The sequence below is a fragment of the Juglans microcarpa x Juglans regia genome, chromosome 5S, assembly GCF_004785595.1.
Source record: "Juglans microcarpa x Juglans regia isolate MS1-56 chromosome 5S, Jm3101_v1.0, whole genome shotgun sequence".
Taxonomy (NCBI): domain Eukaryota; kingdom Viridiplantae; phylum Streptophyta; class Magnoliopsida; order Fagales; family Juglandaceae; genus Juglans; species Juglans microcarpa x Juglans regia.
Genome location: NC_054603.1, coordinates 7,656,702 through 7,679,210, shown reverse-complemented (window position 1 = coordinate 7,679,210; position 22,509 = coordinate 7,656,702). Strand labels below are relative to the sequence as shown.

General features: G+C 37.5%; 1 protein-coding gene across 2 annotated transcripts; it reads left to right on the top strand.

The window, feature by feature from the left end:
• The first annotated feature begins 3,944 nt into the window (after positions 1-3,944).
• On the top strand, positions 3,945-8,042 carry LOC121268283. Of its 2 annotated transcripts, none has more exons than XM_041172475.1 (3): positions 3,945-4,420; positions 6,922-7,095; positions 7,686-8,042. In XM_041172475.1, the coding sequence occupies exons 1-3, from the start codon at positions 4,073-4,075 to the stop codon at positions 7,689-7,691; spliced, it is 528 nt and encodes a 175-aa protein (XP_041028409.1). In that variant the 5' UTR covers positions 3,945-4,072; the 3' UTR covers positions 7,692-8,042. The 2 variants fall into 2 exon arrangements, with proteins under 2 accessions (XP_041028409.1, XP_041028408.1); XM_041172474.1 differs by having other exon boundaries at positions 3,948-4,420; positions 7,628-8,042.
• The last annotated feature ends 14,467 nt before the right edge of the window (positions 8,043-22,509 follow it).

The following is a 22,509-nucleotide window of genomic DNA, read 5'->3' as shown; positions in this document are numbered from 1 at the left end:
CACCGGGATGATGACCACACGGATCACGCACCCCAATGACCAGTGCTCAAAGTGTGTACAACATACATTAAATGTACAGTAATATTCACAGCGGAGAAAAAATAAAAGGGTCTTTCCTTATTAAATACCAGAATTGTTAAAAAAAAAAACAGTAAAATAACTTTACAAATATTTTACAGTCTTCTGTCAGATAATTTAAAGAAAGCAAATAACATAAGGGAAACAAGTCCCAAAACGCTGAACAACATAACAGCGACTTAAGCTTCTGGCAGAGTCGGTCCTTCAGGTTCATACTCGGGCTCTGCGTCAAACTCTACGGCACCATAAAACGGAACCGTAGGGTAAACACCACTATGAGATTATGACATCTCAGCAAGTAATTTAACCAAAATAACATCCAAAAGATTTAAAACACATTTATACAAACACGTGTTCCCATGCGGATAAAATAACAACTTACATTCCTTTCCCAAAAATACCATTTTTATTCTTACACTCAAAAATCCCATTTTTTTGTCCCAATCATATTTATTATGAATTTACGCATGCACCACGGTCTCCCCTATGGACCGTTCGCACACCCTGGCTCTCTTCGTCACATCACGGGTAACGTCCGTGCATGAGACTTCGTAACGAGCGATGCTCAGTTCCGCGCCCAGCGCGTACATGGCCAAGCATCCTCTAACCTCGCCAGCCAAAGGTCACAGAATCGGTACGAGAGCGTTACCGTCTCGTCCGTTCCTGTCGTCGCTCTGCGACAACTCAGAGGATGTCACGTCAGTCTGTTACGCTCCCGAGTGACCGGAGGAGCTCCACCGAGATAATGCCCCATCTCGGCTTGGGGTCGTGAAACACACGCACCCACGCAACAGTATCAATATCCAACAGACTTCGTGACATTACCGCATAATTTAATAAAACGATAATTATGCTTTTCAACAGTTTATTGGAATACGCATTTAAATAATTCATTTATAAATTCTCAATAAACGCCGAAACACAATTTCACAAATACATGCATAATCCCATCCGCCAATCCGGCCCAAGGCCCAATTACATTTAAAATCTCAACAACTTCGACGGCCCAAGGCCCATTTTTCCACAATACCATTTAAAGCCCAACACTTTAACAAATACAACACATTTCCAACAAACCAACAATGTACAATTAAACAACAGTTTATAAAGCCAATAAATACAACAATTTATTTATAAAATTGAGAAATTACAAATAATATTAATAAAAGAGAAAATTACATACACACGATGAAATTGATAAAATCTGGAAGATCACGTGAAAAGAAGTGCTGCCAACAGTGGCGACGGCGTCTCACGGCTGAACACTGACAAACCGTTCTCTTAACTCACGGGTTGTAACAAAACACCAGATGGAAACTCAACAAACAACCCAACAATAAATCAAGAATCTGAGTAAAATACAAGATTTTGAAAGCACAAAGAGCTCGGCAAAATCACAACACCTCCCGGATTTACAAACCAAAAACACAGAAATAATCAACCCAAAAATGAAAGAGCTCAAGAGGAAGTTGTTCTCGGATCACACCAAAATTTTCGATTGATTTTTCCAAAACAAAACCAAACACACTCGAACGGAGATCCCCAAACCATGAGAAGTCGTGCCCTATTTATAGGCCAAATGCGGCGGTTCGCATGGCGTGCGTGTCGCACGGTGGAGGAAGGAAATAACGGCAGCATGCCATGGAGAAAAAGAAGTCCTCTCGCGGACGCGTGGCACATCGGCACTCACGGAAGCCATGCCCATCGCCACCGTGGAGCTTGCGGAAGGACAAGTGACCGTGCGATGCCACGGGTTGACAGCAAGCCCTCGGGGTGCATGCCGAACGACACGAGAGAGTGAGACGTAGGTGGAGGTGGCTCTCGGCTGGGATCTACTTTCAGCAGCAGCTGCGTGGAAATCCGGTGGAAGAAGCAGAAATGAAGAAGAAAAAGGAGGAAGAAGAAACGGGAAGAAGAAGCAGTAGGGTGCGGCGCAAGAAGGAAATAAGATGGAGCCCTAGCTCCATCAAAACGGCGCCATTCTTTTTTGTAGGGGCTGGGTTCTCACGGGCTGGGCCGGTCCTCGGCTGGGCTCCAGTAAACACACACACACGGCCCAACAATAAAACAAAAATAATAAGCCCAAAAATAAACACAAGCCCAAAAATAAAAACAATACAAATAATCAAAATAACATACTCTAAAATAAATTTAAAATAAAATATCAAAACAAATAACAAATAACATAATTAATTATCACATTAATTAAAATAACAAAATAACACCTCAAAATAATAAGGATTAAAAATTCAAGTGAAACTAGAGATCTCACACTTATACTTTTATCATCCAACACCGCTAATTCTCCTTTCAAGTACAGAGTTTTGGGATTTAAACCATTGTTTTGAATTTAGTATCGTACCGTCCGGTAGGGGTGTAAATTTAAACCGGAAAATTGGACCGGACCGGTTGGTTCGGTTTTGAACCGGTTCGATCCGGAACCGGTTCTTATATTATGAAAACCGGCCAGAACCGGTCCGGTTTCAATTCCATAGTTTCCGAAACCGAATCGGACCGGTTGGAAAAAATATATATATATAAAAATAAATTTTATATATTATACAAAATATTTATATATATAAGTTTTATATATAATATATAATTATATATTAAATTTTATATATAATATATAATTATATATCATATATGAAATAATTTCATATTATAATTTATAAATTATAACATAAAATGTTAATCTTAAATATAAACATTTGTAATTTGTTTGATCGTATGCTATTAATATAATTATATATAAGATAATGTTATTATAATTTATAAAATAAAAGTTTAATCTTAAAGATGAAAATTTAATTGATCATATGCTTTAAACATAATATATATATATTAAATTATTAATAATATTTTATCATAAGAAGTAACATTTTATTATATGTTTTTTACATTTTAAAAAAATCAGAAAATTAGACCGGACCGGACTGGAAACCGGTAAAACCGGATGTATCGGTTTAGGAGGGTAACTGGGGCGTAATCAGTTTTGAAAAATGAAAAACCGCTACATACCGGTTCGGTCCTAGATTTTGTCTAAAACCGAACCGGACCGGACTGGTTACACCCCTACCGGCCAGTACGGTCGAAATTTTCCGCAGCGGCCGGTACAGGTACCCTACACGTTTCGTACTAGCCCAAATACTGGCCCGTACCGGCCTCAATTTCGGCCTTCAATTTTTTTTTTTCATTTTTTCAAACTACAAGCTTATTTTTTGACCCTCAATTCAGATTAGGCTATTTATAATTTATATATATATGTATTTATATATAATTTATTCATATATAGACTATTATTTTAAAATATAATTTATATATATATTTATATATATAATTTATTCATATATCGACTATTTCGAAACGATACACAAAACGGTACCGGTATCGAAATATTTCGTTTCAGTACCTTGACCGTTACGGTATTCAAAATATTGATTCAAACAAATGAACGGTGGGACACTTAAATACTTTCGTCAAATCATTTGCTTAAATTTCTATAAAAATTAAAATACAATACAACCCAGGCGATATTCACTAAAATCTGAGAAAATAATTTTAAAAAATAAATTATATTCAATCAATTTTTTAAATCTACCTACTTATTTTTTATAAATTTCAGTATAAAACTCATTTTAAAAAAGATTTATCCAAATTTCTCTATTTTTTTATAATAAAAAAATCTTAAATTTTTTCAAAATTTTTTCATATCTAAAAAGCCTAGTACCCCAAATCCATTGCACATAAAGCCATGTCCCCAATTTGGGAAAAGAGTCCATGTTTTGACGGCCCTGATTGGCTATCAAATTACTCACAACCTCGCGGCTCCATCAGATCGCAGCCAATCTCAGAAACCCATAAAAGAGCTAAAGACATCTGTCTTTAGAGAAAGAGAGAGAAAGAAAAGAAAGAGAGAGAAAATTATTAGTTTTTCGGATTATTTGTTGAGGTGATCGGACGCCGAGTCGAAACCGATTCAGATCAGCGAATCATGGAGGGGGTGGGGGCCCGGCTGGGGCGGTCCTCGACTCGGTACGGACCGGCCACGGTGTTCAATGGGCCGGTGAGAAAGTGGAAGAAGAAGTGGATCCACGTAGCGCCATCTACTAGTGCTGCCTCTAACACCACCACCAATCACTCTCACCAGATTCAAAACCACAACAACACCACCAACGGTACGAGTAACGGTAATAACGGCTCCCATCTCCTGCTTTACAAGTGGACACCTATCACCCCGAGCCACAACGGCAATAACTGCAACGGTGATAGGAATCCCGGCAAGGACGACTCGGCGGTCCCCCCCGAGGAGCCACCTCGTCGTAAATTCAAATACATTCCGGTACTTTTCCCTCAATTAGACATTATTTTCTTGGGATCTTCATTTTTCTTTTATTCGGGTTTCAGTTTTTGAATCTGGTTATGTGCGTGTTCTAGGGATTTTTATTTTGGCGAAAGAATCGTAGTTTTGGGTTATTATTCTCAATATTAGTAATTTTTTTTCATGTGATCCGGGTCTTTTGGGATATTCTGAAAATAATGGGTTTGATTGACTGAGAAAGCTGATATGTGATCTGGATTTTGGGGTGAGTATAAATTTTGAGGGTTTTGGTGTATGGATCGGAAGAATTATTTGTGGTACCTGGGATATTTTTTGGGTGATTTTACATTGGTGTTTGGTGGATATTTTGGCAAGAGAGGGAAACAAAATATAGTATCGGCTGGGGATTGGTTATATTTGAAAATGTTAGAATGTTTTGAAATTTTAGTTGTAAGTCGTTAACATGGACTTGAAGATTACACTGACTGACTCCATGTGGACATGTGCATACGTCATGTTGATAAGTGTACTTGGGAATATAGTTGAGAATTTTTTAAAGAGTGCTTGTTGGATGTGACTCCGTCTGTATATGTAATTTAGTATGCATGCGTTCTTGTCTGATGTCATTGTTAGTAAATAGTAAAGTTGTCACTAATTTATGCCAACTTGGAGCTTTGTAATTGATCTAAAAGGCTGACAGTTTAGTGCAGTTGTGATATCTCTAGATTGTATGCGTTTACCTTTTGTTTTGTTTAAATTTGTTTCCACTTCGTTAACAATATAAAATGAACAACTCAATCCTAAAGATATTCTGCAAGTTCAATTGCTCAATTACCTAACACATAGCCATTAATTTCTTTTTGGGTGGTGTTGGGGGGGCGGGGGAGGGGGCTGTGGAGGCATTTATCTCATTGATCTGACATTTTAGTGATGTAGAAAGATCGGGTTCGAAAATGCAAACATTGATGAGAATCCCATGCCCTGAAATCCTAATGGTTCCAAAGACTTGAAGACTTGGTAGACCTAGGTAAAGTCTAACATTTGATTGCCTTGGCACTGGTACTGTTAAAATATGTGTTTTGTAGATTGGTTCTCATAGTATATTCTTATGCAAGGAACATTTTTGGGTTGATTGCATTGTCATTTCGTAAGATTTGTGATAGTAATCCATTTTACTTATATAAAAAAAGAATCTATTGTGGATTATAACCACTTCATTTATTTAGGAATAGATTGGTATCATATCCATAGATTTAACTGGGTTTCAGATTGCTTTAACACATATAAAGCATTGTTTAGATTTTAATAACTGTCTCTGTTCTGCTTAAAAGACTCAATTTATGATGTGGTTATCTATCTGTGGCTTTATCTTTTATAGGTTTAGTCAAGTAGATATAAAGAAATGGAAATTGATGAAATTGCATATGATGTAAATTGTAATTGTGTATGTAGTTGGATTGGTGTTTTGACTTGTTAATTTGAAAGGTTTGAAGTTTGTGAAACTATAGACTTGACAATTTAAAATGTAATAGATTTGGGAATAGGAGATGTTTTATGTGAAAATTATTTAGGCACGAGGTTATGTTGTACTTCTGGAATGCTCATTGACACCGTTATATCAATGGACATATTGATGTGATGATAGATCAGCAGATTAGTATGGGCATCTTTCATTCTCCTGAATCCTGCAGTAGAGGATACATTGTTGAAAATGGTTCTCAAGCATGTTTTTCTTGCTAACATTATGTGGAAATTGTGGAGATTGTGACATGATTTGTAATTGTAGTCTATGATTGGTGATGGGAGTTAGAGATGGTTAATTCTGGATAACATGAGCACACAGTCTTGGTCAGTACCATAGACACTCTTTGGCTTCCAGTTGCTGATGCCTGGGTAGATTTTTGTTGTTTTGAATGCTGGACGGGAAGTTTGGGCGGTATAGTATTACTGAGATTTGGAAGGGCTGTACTATGCCTTAGGTTGTGAGTGTAGGGAAAGCAGTAGCCAAACTTCTGATGTTGTTGGTTTCTTTGGGAGCAAGCTCAAGCTCATATTTTTTAGTTCGCTTTTTTATTAGATGAAATTTTTGGCAGATTATCTTTTCTGGATTGCAGCTCCTTAGGTTTTGTTGTTTTATACCCCTGCGCACTGTAGACATACCTTTTCTATTTTCTTTTCTGTTTCTTGCTATCTTTACTACTAACAAGATCTCCTAATGTTTTCTTAATAAGCAATTAGATCTCTAAATGCTGGAGCCTGGGAAGTGTATAACGTGGCAAATTAGTATTCCTTGTGTTTGCTAGTTATTGTTGTGTTTTAATTAATGCTATAATGGAAAACATGTTTTTCAAAAGGCTGAGCCTAAAAGTATGTCCTAAATGACAACCCATCATTGAAGATCTATTTCTAGATTGGTGATCTATAATGGGATTTAGTGTAGAAATTTTTTTATTGTGTATATCTTTTGTTGGTTGTGACGGGCTTTGTGGATGCACGGTCATTTTGGCTATTTGGCTGTGCAGATTGCTGTTCTAGAGGAACAGAAGAATGAGGATGCTGAAAACGAAGCAGCAGAAAAGGTTGACGATGATGCTAAACCAATTGATATTGACCCCGGTGCAGCAAAGTCCACCCCCAGGGGTGGAGTTTTGGATGAGAAACCTGACATTAATGATGTGCCAATGGAGGAAAGTCAGGTAAAAATGCTCACACATCACATTCTTGTTTTGTATTTCATCACTGCATATCTAAATTCTTTGTGGAAATATTGTCAATAATGGAGACAAAGTGTGAATGACACAAATTGATCAGACCGAGCCTGCATGTCATTATAGATAAGGACACGGTTGCAATTAGTTAGATAATCATGGATATTGTTTTGGCACAAAAAGGGAAGAGAAAGGAAAAGAAGAATAGTGGAGGTCATTCACAGGGTTGCAACGTACAGCGATCGGTTCCATACCAAAAATTAAGAAAAGCTCATTTAAGTCTGAGGAATAGAAGAAAATAAGATTTGAGTAAAGAGGAAAAAATAAAATAAACAAGATCTTTGTTGGCTTGCCATTACTGGCTCAAGATCAATCGTAAATCAGTATTAAACACTTTGCTTCATTGTTTTTTTTTTTTTTTTTTTTTTTTTTTTTTTTTTTTTTTTTTTTTTTTTTTTTTTACAAAAAAAAACTCTTTGCTTCATTGTCTTGTTGATAGTCAAAGTTTTCACTGTCTCAGGACAATAATCAAGTAGTATGCCAAGATCTCAACGAAAGCACTTTGGATTTGAGTTTAGGTTTGAACGACCGCGAGACTGATTCAAAAACTGATCGGAGCAGAGGTGTTCAGTAGGAAAGAGGAGGCTAGCAGTTTTGGGACACGATTGAAGGCTGCTCTTGGGTTTTTTATTGAGCCACTGGCCGTCTTTGGCAAGTGTATTCCAGTGGCATGTGCAATGTAATTTTGTCTTCATTTGATGCTTCTTTGCTGAGCTGATTGCAATTTGTATTGATTAGATTTTTTAGGAGGAGACAATCGATTGTTTTTACTCTCTAGCTTCGTCTGAGAACTTCTAAGCTTGGACATGCTGGACTTACAAAGTGAAACTGAAATTGAATGAAACATCTAGTACTGGAGTAATAATTATATTGAAGTCAATTGTGCTAGTCTGCATCATGGCAATTGTACCTCCCTTCAAGATGCCAATCCCTTTTAATTTGTAATATGGGATGAATGCACTGATCCAAATATTGGGCCTGTTTGGAGTTGTGTTAGAAGTTTAGAAAGTGTTTAAATAACTTTAGAAGTTCTTTAACAGAAAAATTAGGTTGTTTGGGCGTTATATATTAATTTTTTTTTAATTCGAAATAAATTAAAAAGTACATTTGAGAAAAAATATTATTTTGATGTTATTCCTCAAATGTTCGGATAATTGGAATATAGTTTAAATTTTAAAAAGATTGTCAATAGATGAAAATATCTATATAATTTTTCGATAATTACAGCTTTCAAACTTTTAAAGATATGGTCATAATCTTTAAAAAAAAAATAATTTTCATTTTTATCACATAAAGTATTTTTTTAATAATATGTTTGAAAGGGTTTTAAATATATGGTTGCCGAACAGTAAATAATTTTTTAATAATAGAATTTAATACTTAAATATATAAGTTATAAGTTCTAAAATTATAAGTTATATTTTTCATCACAATTCTAAATATGTACCAAATCTCTTGTAATAGGATTTATCTGTTTATGAAACAAAAGGAAAAAAGAAGAAGGTGGTGATGCTTTATTAAAGCTAGGAATTAGCCGATTGTTTTGGTTAAACAATCCCAGTTGTCAAAGCATATAAACTGGCGGGCATCTTTTGGTTCTACAGCTGCTATTGAAAACAATTTCCATTCATTGATTCCTCAGATTTGATTCGGGTATCTTTTTTTTCCCAAGCCTCGGTCACTTTACAATTTATCCAGCTAGATCATCCTTAATTTTTTAACCAAGATCCTCTATCTCATCCAAACTAATCTAGACTTCATTAAATCCTCATTTGATGATATGGACATTGCTCTATTAGCATTTTTTTAATCATTTTTGTCTTTAAATTCAACGTACTAAATATGATAAATATTTTATTTTAAAAGTAAAAACATAGTAAATCCTCTATAAGAGAATTTCACTTGTTAAAATTGCCATAACAAATCTAGACAATCTAACCGAGTTTTTAGATGGTTGATTTAAGAGCCATTGGCAATGCTGGTTTAACTAGCAAACTTGACTGGTTTTGAGACTTGCTTCCTCTCATAATCCTCCACCCCACCTTCCCACCGGCAATAATGCCTCTAAAATGTTGCTTAAGAACTAGTTTGAGTAGTAGAGTATTTTCAGAATATTTGAGAATATTTCACTATTATTTATTATGATAAATATTCATTATGATAAGTCGCATGAAACATGTCATGTCAGCTGCAATAATGTGTGCCATACCATGTCATTTTCCAAAGTCCAAACTTGAAACATGAAGCTTCAAGCACAAGGCACAAACATTCCCCAGACTGCTCACCCGACCTGATTCGAAAAGGCAATTTTCGACTTGACCCGTCAAGAGCATACTTCTGACCACACAATTTCGAGCCAGACATGTTATTCGAACACACAATTTCGACCCTAAAATAATCCCCAAAAAATTGAGTATTACTCGATTCCGATTTTACAGTTAGTTTTGAACATAAAAATTCATCTCTTATTAATCGTTATTTATTTTCCAGATTAGTTTTTTTCTCTTTCATGTTCTCCGATGCCTGCCAGCCTCTCCAGACAGTCCTCCTGAAAGTTTGTTGTCAGCTTGTTATCCAATCTCTGCATCTAAAAACATAGTATTCTCTCTAACGCCCGAGGGGTGTGAATAGAGGAGAAGAGGCTAGTCCAGCCTTCTGGGAGGGTTGAGTATTCACTAGTCACTCGGGGTGACAACAGTGGAGGGAGATGGAGGACTTGGAGGGGATTTGGAAGAGGTTAAACCTAAACGAGGATGAGAACACATTGATAGATCTTCAACTGGAAGATTCGGAGAAAATCAGTAGTAGGGGAAATGTAGTTTAGTAGGAAAGGTATGTTCGAACAAGAAGATAGGAGGGAGGCTGTGTATTCAACAATGATGAAAATATGGAAAGTGAGCAAACCCTCTTCCTTCGTAGAAATCAGACCAAATACCTTTGTTATCACCTTTGTGAATCAAGGAGATAAGAGGCAACAAATGGAGGGTTGCCCTTTGCTTTTTGACAACCACATGTTTGTGCTAAAACTGTTTGATGGGTTATCCCAACCAAACTCAATCAACTTCGACGTGGCTCCGATGTGGGTTCAAATGCACAATATGCCTCTAGGGTGTATGACGCGTCAGATAGGAGTTTTGATTGGGAGTTCGGTGGGGAATGCCTTGGAGGTAGATGCACCAGAGGATGACGTGAGGTGGGGAACTACTTGAGGGTCAAAATAGACATGGACTTGAGGAAGGTTATTGCAAGAGGAAGAACCGTGAATTTAGAAGGACAAAAGATGTGGGTTCCTTTTGTCTATGAGAAGCTACCAAATATGTGTTTCAAATGCGGGTGCATCCTCTATGGGGAAATGGGATGTGCTGGGCAAAAGTTAAAATAGAGTAACACTGATGAGAGGGACAATCAATTTGGTCCGTGGCTGAGGGTTAGTTTAGGCAATTGACATAGTTCTATTGGGGGTTTCAAAAGCAGAGAACCTAGCACCATGGGAGGTGGCAATGAGGTCTGGCAGCATGATGATACAGTGGCTAATACAAGCATGAAGGGAGGGATTGAGGGAAACAGCTTGGCAGATGGGGCCAGTGTTAATCCCAGCAAAGGAAAAACACTGGGGGAGGTAGCTGAAAGGGAGTTGGCAATACACCAAAGAGAGTAGGAATGGAAACAAGTACAGAAATGAATGAAGAAATGGAAGATGGAGTGGCTAGAACAGAAGTGAGTAGGCTGCCCATAAAGAGCAACTGGAAGAGAAGAGCCCGTAACAGGAGCAAATATGAGTAGCATGTAACAATTCCTCTAAGGAAAAAATGCAGTGTTGAACATGAAGATGAGGCATCAAGTAAGGTCACAAAAGCAAAGAAGTTGAAATACTCCAGCACTGAGGAAGAAATAGTACTAGAAACACAAGAGGTGGTGGTTGCTATGCAACCTCACCAAACCAGATGATTCTCCTAAGTTGAAACTACTGAGGGCTTGGAAACCCTCGGATAGTTCAGGACCTTTGCTGTATGGCAAGGGAAAAGAAGCCCAAGTTGATTTTTTTGTTAGAGACAATGATAGGCACTCAGAGGATGGAGGGTGTGAAGAGAAGTATGGGTTTTGAGAACTATTTTGTGATTGACCCAGCGGGGAGAAGGGGAGGACTTGCTTTGCTATGGAGGGACGAGGTGGAGGTGGAAATACAGAATATTTCATAATGGCATATTAATGCCTGGGTTTTGGAGGAGTCAACTAAGAAGAAGTGGCTTTTCACTGGCTTTTATGGCCATCCCGAGACAGGGAAGAGAAGGACCTCATGGGACTTGTTGGGGAGGCTAAATCCCACTGAACAAATACCATGGTGTGTCATAGGAGACTTTAATGAAATATTAGTCCACACAGAAAAATATGGAGGAGAGGCAGAGGGAGGAATCTCAGATGGGTCTATTCAGGGATGCTTTGGTCTCCAACAACTTGTCTGATCTAGGTTATAAGGGCGATAAATTCACATGGAGTAATAGACACACATATGACACTTTCACTAAAGAAAGATTAGACATAGCAACAGGTAACAGCTGTTGGAGAGAGGACTTTAAGGAAGTTACGGTGGATGTTTTACCAACTCGATGTTCAGACCATAGACCATTGCTTTTATCCATGCATTCTTCCAACTCAGATCTACACCTTTTAAGAGGTTGTTTAGATTTGAACTAAGTTGGACAAAAGACAAAGAGTGTAAGGAGATTATTTCCAAGGAATGGTCTATTATTCCTGGAAGTGCAGAGCCCATGAAGAAGTTGCAAAAATCAATGAAGGAATGCAGTGTAACCCTTGAAGGGTGGAGTAAACAAAAGATAAGAGATGGTGAATGGGAGATCAAAAGGAAAACAGAAAATCTTAAGTAGCTATAGGAGAGGGAAGATGCTCAGAGCAGTGAGGAAATTAAGAAAATCCAAGGAGAACTGGGGAGTCTGGTAGAACAAGAAAATCTTAAATGTAGACAGCAGCTAAAAGAAGTTGGTACCAATTGGGGGATTGCAACAAAAAGTTTTTTCATGCCTGTGCTAGTCAAAGGAGGAGAAAGAACAAAATCACTCAAGTTAGGACTCTCATTCAAGGGTGCTGAGAGAACATAAAGACATAGAATCAGCATTCAAAGGCTACTTTGAAGAGGCGTTTACCTCCAATACATCCTCAGAGGAGGTGATTGCTGAGTGTTTAAAATCATTAGAGCCTCGGGTAACCAAAGAGATGAATGAAGGGTTATTGAAGGAGTTTACAAGATCTGAGATTGAGATAATAGTCCAACAAATGGGGCCTTTCAAGTCACCTAGACCAGACAGATTTGGTGCAAGTTTCTTCCAAACTTATTAGGATGTTGTTGGAGATGAGATATGCAGTGGTGTACTAAGCTTTCTACAGGGTGGAGGTATGTCACAGCCCATGAACTACACTTTGATTGCTCTAATCCCAAGTTAAGTCCCCAGTGATGGTGAATGAATATAGGCTGATCAGTTTGTGCAACGTCATCTATAAGATAATTGCTAAAATCCTAGCAAATAGGCTGAAGGTAGTTCTCCCAAACATAATTTCCCAACAACAAAGCGCATTTATCCCAGGGAGATTGATTACCGATAATACTTTGGTGGCCTTTGAATTGCTACGCTCGATGAAGAATAGGCAAAAAGGAAAAATAGGAAGTATGGCGTTAAAACTAGACATGTCAAAAGCTTATGACCAGGTGGAGTGGAGTTACTTAGAGGCAGTGATGAGGAAAATGAATTTCGATAGAAATTGGATCAATCTTATCATGAATTGCGTATCCATTGTCTCTTACTTAGTTCTAATGAATGGCAGGCCAGGGGAGAAGTTTTTTCTATCTAAGGGTCTAAGGCAGAGAGACCCTTTGTTCCCTTATTTATTCCTTTTATGAGCTGAAGGTTTGAGTAACCTTCTCAATCAGGCTAAGAGTAAAGGGAATATTAGAGGGGTGAATGTGGTAAGAGGAGGGACTAGGGTGAATCACCTCATGTTCGCAAACGATTGCATTCTCTTCTGTAGAGCAACCATGGAGGATTGGAGTCAAGTCAAACAAGCATTGAGACTTTATGTAAGATGATGAAGTAGATTCTGGAAAATGCTAGGGCCAGATAGAGTGGGTCTTGTGAAAAATACTTGGGATTGCCTTCCATGGTAGGGAGGTCCAAGTAAAATACCTTTAGGGGGATAAAAGAGAGGGCTGGCAGCGCTTGAGTAGCTGAAAAAACCAGTTCTTATCATAGTCTGGGAAGGAAGTTTTATTGAAGGTTGTGATCCAAGCCATTCCTACCTACTATATGTCTGTCTTTAGGCCACCAAAGAAGCTATGCCAAGAAATTTCTGCACTAATGGCAAAATTCTGGTGGGGGCAGAAGGAAAATGAAAAGAAAATATAGTAGAGGAGTTGGGAGAAGATGAGAGTATCAAAAGAAGTAGGAGGAATGAGATTCAGAGATATAGACAGCTTCAATAAAGCTATGCTAGCAAAGTAGTGCTGGAGATTCTTGACTAATACCAAGTCTCTTTCAGAAACTCTATTAAAAGAAAAGTACTTTAGGCATGAAGGTCTGCTAAATGCAAAACTGGGCTACTGCCCATTTGTGATGTGTAGGAGCTTATGGTCTTTAAACTTGATAAGGGAATGAGTAAGTTGGCGTGTAGGTAACGACAAGATGATAAGATTCTGTGAAGGCAGGTGGGTGGTTTCTGCATCAACCTGTCGAAAAATTCAAGCTCAAGCTAATACAATCAACAGAAGTGCAATGGTGGAGGATTTCATAAACCCAACAAAGGGTGAATAGAGGGGAGATTTGCTCAAGGAAGTTTTGGGAGAGGAGGAAGTAGACACAGTTAAAACCACCCCTATTTATAGACTGGAATTTAGTGATAAACAAATATGGGGCTACACAAAATCAGGATATTTCTCAGTAAAGAGTGCATATCACCTAGAGATGAGGCTGACGAGAATGTCAAAATGTGAACCCTTTAGTACAAACACTGAGAATGGAACGTGGAAGGAAGTTTGGAAGCTAAATGCACCTGTTGTTCTTAAAACTTTCTTGTGGAGAGCAGTCAACAACTGTTTACCCACAAAAGGAGAACCTGTTAAAGAGGAAAATTGTTGTGTTATCTATGTGTCCCATATGTAGTAGAGAAGTGGAGTCAGTTACTCATTCACTATGGAGTTGTGCAGCCTCCTCAGATGTGTGGGCAAAAAGTGAAAGTCTTGTAAAAAAAATGGCCATGTGTTGAATTGGACTTTTATCACCTGTGAGAAAGGTTAGTAAAAAATTTAAATCAAGGAGAACTAGAGAAGCTGGCAGCCATCATGAGGAATATTTGGATGAGAAGAAACAAGTTCATTTTTGAAGAAAAGTTCTTTAGTCCTTACAAAGTTATAAAAACAGCTATGGAAAACTTAGAAGAGTACCAAAAGGCTCAGAAGGACTTAGTTTGCAATTTCAGAGCTACAGGGTCTGGGCAAGCAGTGGAAAAATGGAAGAAACCAGGGGAGGGCATGGTGAAAGTTAATTGGGATGCCTCTTTTGACTCCAAGAGATTGAAGATAGGGGCAGGTATTATTTTGAGGGATGAAGATGGCGAGGTATTAGCATCTTTATGCATGAGTAAAATGAATGTTAGCCACCTTATACTTGCTGAAATTTATGCACTATGGAGGGTTGTGGAGTTTTGTTTGGAATTAAACATGAAGAATATTGTGTTTGAAGGAGACACACAAACAGTGATAAGAGACGTAATCGAAAAGAGGTGGTTTGGATGTGATATGGTCAGTTAACAGAAGATTTGAGAAGCATTTTTACTACTAGAACAAATTGGAAGATGCAACACACATACAGGGAAACCAACACGGTGGCGCATCAATTAGCTAAGTTAGCTTTGGAAACAGAGGAGGAATTAGTATTGATTGAAAATGGTCCATCGAAGATCTTTACACTTGTAATACAGGACAAACTTTGTATTCCTTGATATTAGTTTTTTGCAATGAAATGACACATATTTACTTCAAAAAAAAAAAAAAAAAGACAGTGCTCGATGAAATCAAAAGCATTGAAGGTTGGATAAAGATTGCAACTTTGAGTTGATGGCTCTGTCATGATATTATCGCAACTGGGTAACCGTCCAATCATGATGACAACCAAGTTACAACGAGTAGATTGAAACTGAATCCTTGAAGGCTCGAAGCCAAATTAAAAAAAAAGGGTAAAACTACGCTCTATTTTCAATTGCCCAAGAATTTTTGTAAATTGTTAAAGCTGGTCCCATCAAAATTTAATATTTTAAAGAAAATAAATCCATGGATGGCTACTTAGGTGCACCATTTCTCACCTTTTGCACTTGAACTCTGCAACACTATCACTACTACTCACTTTCCGGTTTCCTCCGTATGCTTTCCTGGAGAAAAAAAAAGTCACCCCATTTTACTTTCCCATCAAACAAATATCCCATAAAAAAATCTTTTCTTAGATAAGTTTTTTTTTTTTCACTTCTGTTCTCTCTCAAATATAGCAAAACCTATTTCAATTTACATTTAAGCGATAATGGGAAAGAAGCTCTTCGACTGTGAGTGGATTTTTCTATGTCATCTGCTGCTTGCTGATGTTGTGACCGCCGAGAACTATGGTAATGTTGTCATGCATTCTCTTTTTCCCAAAAAAAGGTTAAAGTTCCTCAATAATGTTAATGTAACAAAACCTTAAACTGAAATGTAATACAATTGTGATTCTGACTAAACAAATCAATACCTCAATGTTATGTGTCGACTTAGAGTAAGGCTTAATTGTGTTGGGTTGTTATTACGCTTAATTGTATTGGGTAGTTATTATTTAAATTCAGTCGTGTTCAGCCAGTTGGTCCAGCCCACAACCCGATAAGTATTCATGACTATTCATGAACATGGCTTCAAAAGGCTTGACTAGGTCTGCAGTGGTCTGTTGTCAGTTGATTCGTGGGTTTGTAGTCTGTTGATTTCCTGCTATTTTTATGGTTGTAGCGGTCAGTCAGTTATTTGGATTTGTATTTAATTACCTTTGAGATTAATGAAAGGATCATCCAGAGATTTGCAATTATTGAGTTGGAGGTTGTGAGTTTCCTCGAATTAATCCACATATCAATTATTGTAACCTAGCACTTGGTATCTCAGAGCCGAGCCGCTCAATTGGTTGATGGTACTGGCACTCAATTTTCCCAACTGATAAAATCATTGGCTGCCTTTAAACATAACCAAAATCTTTACCAATAAAATTAGTCTTCGTTGTAGCAGTTGGTCAATGGCACAACAGTTACAAGTAGTTGCGACAAATGTTGAGTCCTTGGTGCGAATTCGAGGGAAGTCCCATATGGGGCAATCAAAAGGTTTGGATCAACAGGTAGGTAATCCCAATGTTTTGAAAACCGTTTCGGTGAACATTTTGGTCGAGACATTGAAACGAGATATTTCCGTACCGGTACCGTTTTAGATACCGTTTCGAAATAGTCTATATATGAATAAATTATATATATAAATTATATTCCAAAATAATAGTCTATATATAAATAAATTATAAATAATTTGGTATGAATTGGGAGTCCAAAAATGAGCCTGCAGTTTGAAGGAATGAAAAAAAAAAGTAAAGGCCGAAATCTATATATCAGCTGGTACTGGCCGATACGGTCGAAATTTTGTCTAGTATGAAACAAAGATCTTCTATCTACCGGCTACTTGGCCATATCGGTTGGTACAAAACGAAATTCACAACTTTAATTAATCCTCTTTTTTTAGGATCATGGGGTAATCCAAACTCATGTTATTTGTTTAGACTTTCTGAAATTTGATGGCTAGGACCCCAATGGGTGGGTTTATAAGGTGAACCAATTTTTCAATTACCATCAAACCAATCCACATCCCCAAATACTGTTGACCTCTTTTCATATGGAAGGGAAGACCTTGATTTGGTTTCAAGATCTTGAAGCTTCCGATGGCATTTCCAGTTGGGAGGGATTTGTGAGGGCACTCCAAACACGTTTTGGTTCTACCGCTTATGAAGATTCCATGGAAGCTATCACTCAGTTGTGCCAAACATTCATTGTGGAAGCATACAAAAGTCAACTTGATACTCTTTCTAATCAACTTAGAGGACTAGTTGAGCCATATAAACTTGGTTGTTTTCTAAGTGGATTGCATGAAGACATCCGGTTTGTTTATGGTACGTATGCTCAACCCTCCAACCTTGCACATTGCATTTGGTTTGGCAAAAATGCAGGAGGAGAATGTGGCTGCATTAAGGAGGGCAGCTAGTTGAGGCCCACCCAGAGCAACTATTAGGCCTCTAAGCTGCCAGAGCAGTGAGCCCTTGTTCCAATTTAGCATTTATCGTCCAATCAAATGAAGGAATGACGTGCCAAGGGGCTTTGTTATAACTGTGACGACAAGTGGGCCCCTAGGCATAGGTGCAAATCAGCCAAGCTATTTAGTATGGAATGTGAATACTCCAGTAAAGATGAGGAGCCCAAGACTGAAGTAGTTGAGGGAAGTTCCGGCAAGAATGACGAGGTTCCCAAGCTAATAGAATTGGAATTAGGCACATCTATTCGTGCACTCTTTGGATCTCCTAACCCCAAGACCATGAGGCTCTTGGGTTGTATTGGTGGGCATACGATAGTGGTGTTACTAGACACATGATCCACTTATAATTTTATGGATCCATTGGTTCTCAAAAAGGCCCATCTATAGTCCACACCAACAAAAGGATTATCCGTCAAAGCTGCAAATGGTCAAGTCCTCACAAGTACATGATGTTGTTCAGCGGTATCTCTCCATATGAAAAGTAATATCTACACAACTGATTTCTTTATTTTAACACTTGGAGGTTGTGATATTGTTTTGAGGATTCAGTGGCTTCGTACCTTGGAACTAATCCTTTGGGATTTCACAAGGCTACGCATGGAATATTTTATTTTGGGTCAAAATCGTAGTCTTCAAGGCCTTACAGCTACGTGTATCTCATTAATAGCAGGAGAACAATTTGGTAAGATATCTAGAAGGGATAAACGAAGACTAGTTATTCAATTGATTGAACCCACAATTTCTAGCATTATGTTCATTGAACCATCCACTAATCCCACCATACAAAAGCTTATAGATCATTATTCAAGAGTATTCCATGAACCCAAGGGCCTACCACACCCACGAGAGCAAGATCACCACATTGTCTTACAATCCTAAACTAAGCCAGTTTGTGTTGAACCATATAGGTACCCTTATTTCCAAAAAACTGAAATTGAAAAATTAGTCCAAGAAATGCTAGCCTTGGGTATTGTTAGACCAAGTCAAAGCCCATTCTCATACTTGGTTCTCCTAGTTTGGAAACAAGATAGGAGTTGGCGATTTTGTGTGGATTATAGAGCTCTTAATAAGGAAACAATCAAAGTCAAATTTCCCATGCCTATAGTTGATGAACTCTTAGATGAACTTCATGGGTCCACTATTTTCAGCAAACTTAACCTTAGGTCCTGGTATCACCAAATTAGAGTGCACCCCGATGATATTCCTGAAACTGCCTTCCGCACTCACAAAGGTCACTATGAATTTTTGATAATGTCATTTGGCCTTACCAATGCCCCCGCAACGTTCCTAAACATCATGAATGATATTTTTAAGCCTTATCTTAGAAAATTCATGTTGTTTTTTTATGATATTCTTATTTATAGCAAAACATTATTTGACCACACACTTTATTCAAAAACTATTTTGGACATTTTAAAACAACACCAACTTTTTACAAAAAAATCTAAGTGTTGTTTTGGATGTACTGGAATAGAATACTTAGGTAATTTAATTTCAAAAGAAGGGGTACAGGCTAATCCTGCTAAAATAAAAGCTATTCTAAATTTGGCCTTTTCCAACCACTATCAAGTCTTTTAGAGGTTTCCTAGGTCTTACGTGCTATTATATAAAATTCATTAAGGGATATGGCCTTATAGCTACACCCTTGACTACCATGTTGCGAAAAAATTCATTCCAATGGTCTAACCTCAAGCAAGCCTCTAAAACATTAAACAAGCTGTAACTAGTCCTCCTGCCCTAGCCTTACCAAAAGTTTCTATTCCTTTTACTATTCAATGTGATGCTTTTGGTGTGGGTGTTGGAGCTGTTTTGATGCAATAGAGATAACCTATAACTTATATGAGTTAAGAAATTCAAGTGAAGGCTTTGCACCTATCAACATATGAGAATGAACTAATGACTTTAACACTTGCTTTGCAGAAATGACGACCTTATCTTTTGGGGCATACCTTTAAGATCCAAAAAGACTAACAAAGTCTCAAGTATTTGCTTGAGCAGAAGGTGGGCACGCCTCTCCAACAAAGGTGGCTCACCAAATTATTAGGCTATGAATTCTGAGTTTCTGAGTGGAGTATAAGTAAGGAAGAGAAAACAAGGTTAGTGATGTCTTGTCTCGCAAAATGGAAGGGCAGAAAGTACGTGAATTATTGGCCATCGCTTCACCATCCACTACATGGTTGGATCACGTAAAAGCCAATTACACTGAAGATTTGGAGCTGCAACAACTTCTTAGGAGATTGGAACAAGGAAGCCTTGATAGCCAGAAATACACTAAAAAAGATGGGTTGTTATTCTACAAGGGCAGGTTGTACATTGCTGACTCTCCTGATCTACAAAATCAAACTCTATAACTCCTACATAGCAGCCCTCAAGGGGGACATTCAGGCTTTCATAAAACTTGGCATAGAGCAAAGTCAAAATTCTATTGGAAAGGAATGAGGAGTGATACTTAGAAGTCTATTCACGAATGTGACATATGTCAGCAATAGAAATCTGAAAATATTTATCCACAAGGATTGCTCCAGCTGCTTCCCATCCCTACTAAGATATGGACTAACATTTCCCTCGACTTTATTGAAGGGTTGCCTAATTCTAAAGGCTATAGTGTAATTATAGTAGTGGTGGATCGCCTCTTCAAGTATGCTCACTTCATTCCTATATCTCATTCATAGCCTGCCTAAAAAATTGCACATGTGTTTTTAACAAGTATTTTCAAACTACATGGTATGCCTTGATCTATCATCACTGATTGAGACACTTTCACCAATATATTTTGGAAGGAGTTGTTTAAACTTCAAGAGACAATCCTAAAGTTCAATTCGGCTTATCACCCTTAGATGAATGGTCAAATGAAAATTGTCAACAAAATGGTTGAATAATATCTCAAGTGCCTTTTGGGCGACATGCCAAAGGGATGGGTGAAGTGACTCCCTTTGGTCGAATGGTGGTACAACACCAACATTCATGCCTCAACTAAGCTAACTTCTTTTGAATCTGTCTATGGCTAACCACCCCGCTCCCCCCCCCCCCCCCCCCCCCCCAAAAAAAAAAAAAAAAATTCTTATATGCTAGGAATAACAAAGCTTTAGCTTGTAGAAGATACCTTGCGGACTAGGGATGAAATTCTCCACTCGAATATGCAAGTTGCCCAGGAACGAATGAAGAAGTTTGTTCATCTTAAGAGATAGTTTGGATACAAAGATAAAACTCAAACAATCTCATCTCAGTTGTACTATTTATTTTATCTGCGTATCCAAACGCACATTCAACTATGTTTTAACTCATCTTTGCATTTTGTACACTGTGCATTGATGTAACAATTGCTTTCTAGCTCATCTGACATAAGACTGTTCTCTTGCACCTCACATCCCAGCACAACAATGCTTGCACCTAACAATTGAAGGTGGTTGCAAGTTTGGGATTTTATTACAAAATTCGAAACTAAAAATTGGGGAAAAAAAGTAATGATCACATTTTTAATATATATAATTATCTATTAGAATTGTTTATTTTATTGTAATATATAATTAGAAAAACAAAGAAATAAGTTTGGAAAAATTTGGGAATATTTTATTGTATGTTTTATTGTAATATATAATTAGAAAAACATTTCGTTTAACAAAGAAATGTTTTCACATTTGGGAATATTGAAATAATTACAGCCAACTACAAAAAATATATTTTGGAAAAGTCAAAATATTTATGGGTTTTTAAATTATTAATAGATATTAATTATTTTTAATATACTCATAATATTTTTTTTATCATTAAATACTTCTCAATAATTGGTGGGACCCACCACTTTATCAAATCCAAAAAAGTTAAAATCGTTTCATCTTATCTTACTATCAAAATACACATTTTTTTACAAACCATCTCATTTCACTATCCAAATACATATTTTTTTTACAAACCATCTCATCTCACTTTAACTCAAAAATGTTATTACTATTTAAAATATCTTGTCTATCTCATTTAAATTGCGTAACCAAACAACGCCTAAGAGGACTCGGAAGGTTTGTTATCGGTGATTGGGTTTACTTGACACTTCAGCCATACAAACAACATTCAGTGGTTCAACGGCGAAATCTGAAACTCTCTCTGCGATTTTATGGGTCGTATAAAGTTTTAGAGAAAATCAGGACAGTCGCTTACCCGTTGGAACTTCCTCTCGATGCAAAGATTAATCCAATGTTTCCCATATCATGCTTAAAAAAAGAAATTGGGAGATCGACATCAGTTGGTGGCGACTCTTCCTCCCACAGGTGCTGATGGAACTCTACAACCAGAAAGAAATATTGTAGTGACGACTAAAGAAGAATCGTGCAGTAACAGAGCTCCTAGTCAAATGGAAGGGACTGGGTGCTAAGGAAGCTTCTTAGGTAGAACATTCAACATTATCTGTTGAATTTCCTGACCTTGTGGGCAATGTCTTCTGAGGAAGGGATAATGTTATGTCGACTTAGAGAAAGGCTTAACCATATTGGGTTGTTATTATGCTTAATTGTGTTGGGTGGTTATTATCTAAATTCAGTCTTGCTCTGTCCAGTTGGTCCAACCCACAGCTCGATAAGTATTCATGAACGTGGCTTCAAAAGGCTTGGCTAGGTCTGCAATGGTCTGTTGTCTGTTGATTCGTGGGTCTGTAGTCCGTTGATTTCCTGTTATTTTTATGGTTGTAGACTGTAGTGGCCAGTTGGTTATTTGGATTTGGATTTAAGTACCTTTGAGATTAATGAAAGGACCGTCCAGAGATTTGCAATTATTGAGTTGGAAGGCTATGGGTTTCCTCCAACTAATCCACATATCAATTATTGTAACCTATCACTCGATTATCAACCATTTTAAGCCCCGTACATAGCCAGTCCTAATTTGATGTGGAAGGTGGCGTCTATTAGCAGCCTGGTTAGAATTCAAGCAATCTCTCCATGTGACAAACTAGATGGAATTGTGGAGTGTAAATAGTAAGATTCACGATA

What these genes read in the sequence shown, in the direction of transcription:
- LOC121268283 (XM_041172474.1), top strand. Translation starts at nt 4,073, where the DNA reads ATGGAGGGGGTGGGGGCCCGGCTGGGGCGGTCCTCGACTCGGTACGGA. An exon ending in GTAAATTCAAATACATTCCG is followed by an intron (nt 4,421 to 6,921) that starts GTACTTTTCCCT and finishes TTGGCTGTGCAG; the next exon opens with ATTGCTGTTCTAGAGGAACA. An exon ending in TGCCAATGGAGGAAAGTCAG is followed by an intron (nt 7,096 to 7,627) that starts GTAAAAATGCTC and finishes TCACTGTCTCAG; the next exon opens with GACAATAATCAAGTAGTATG.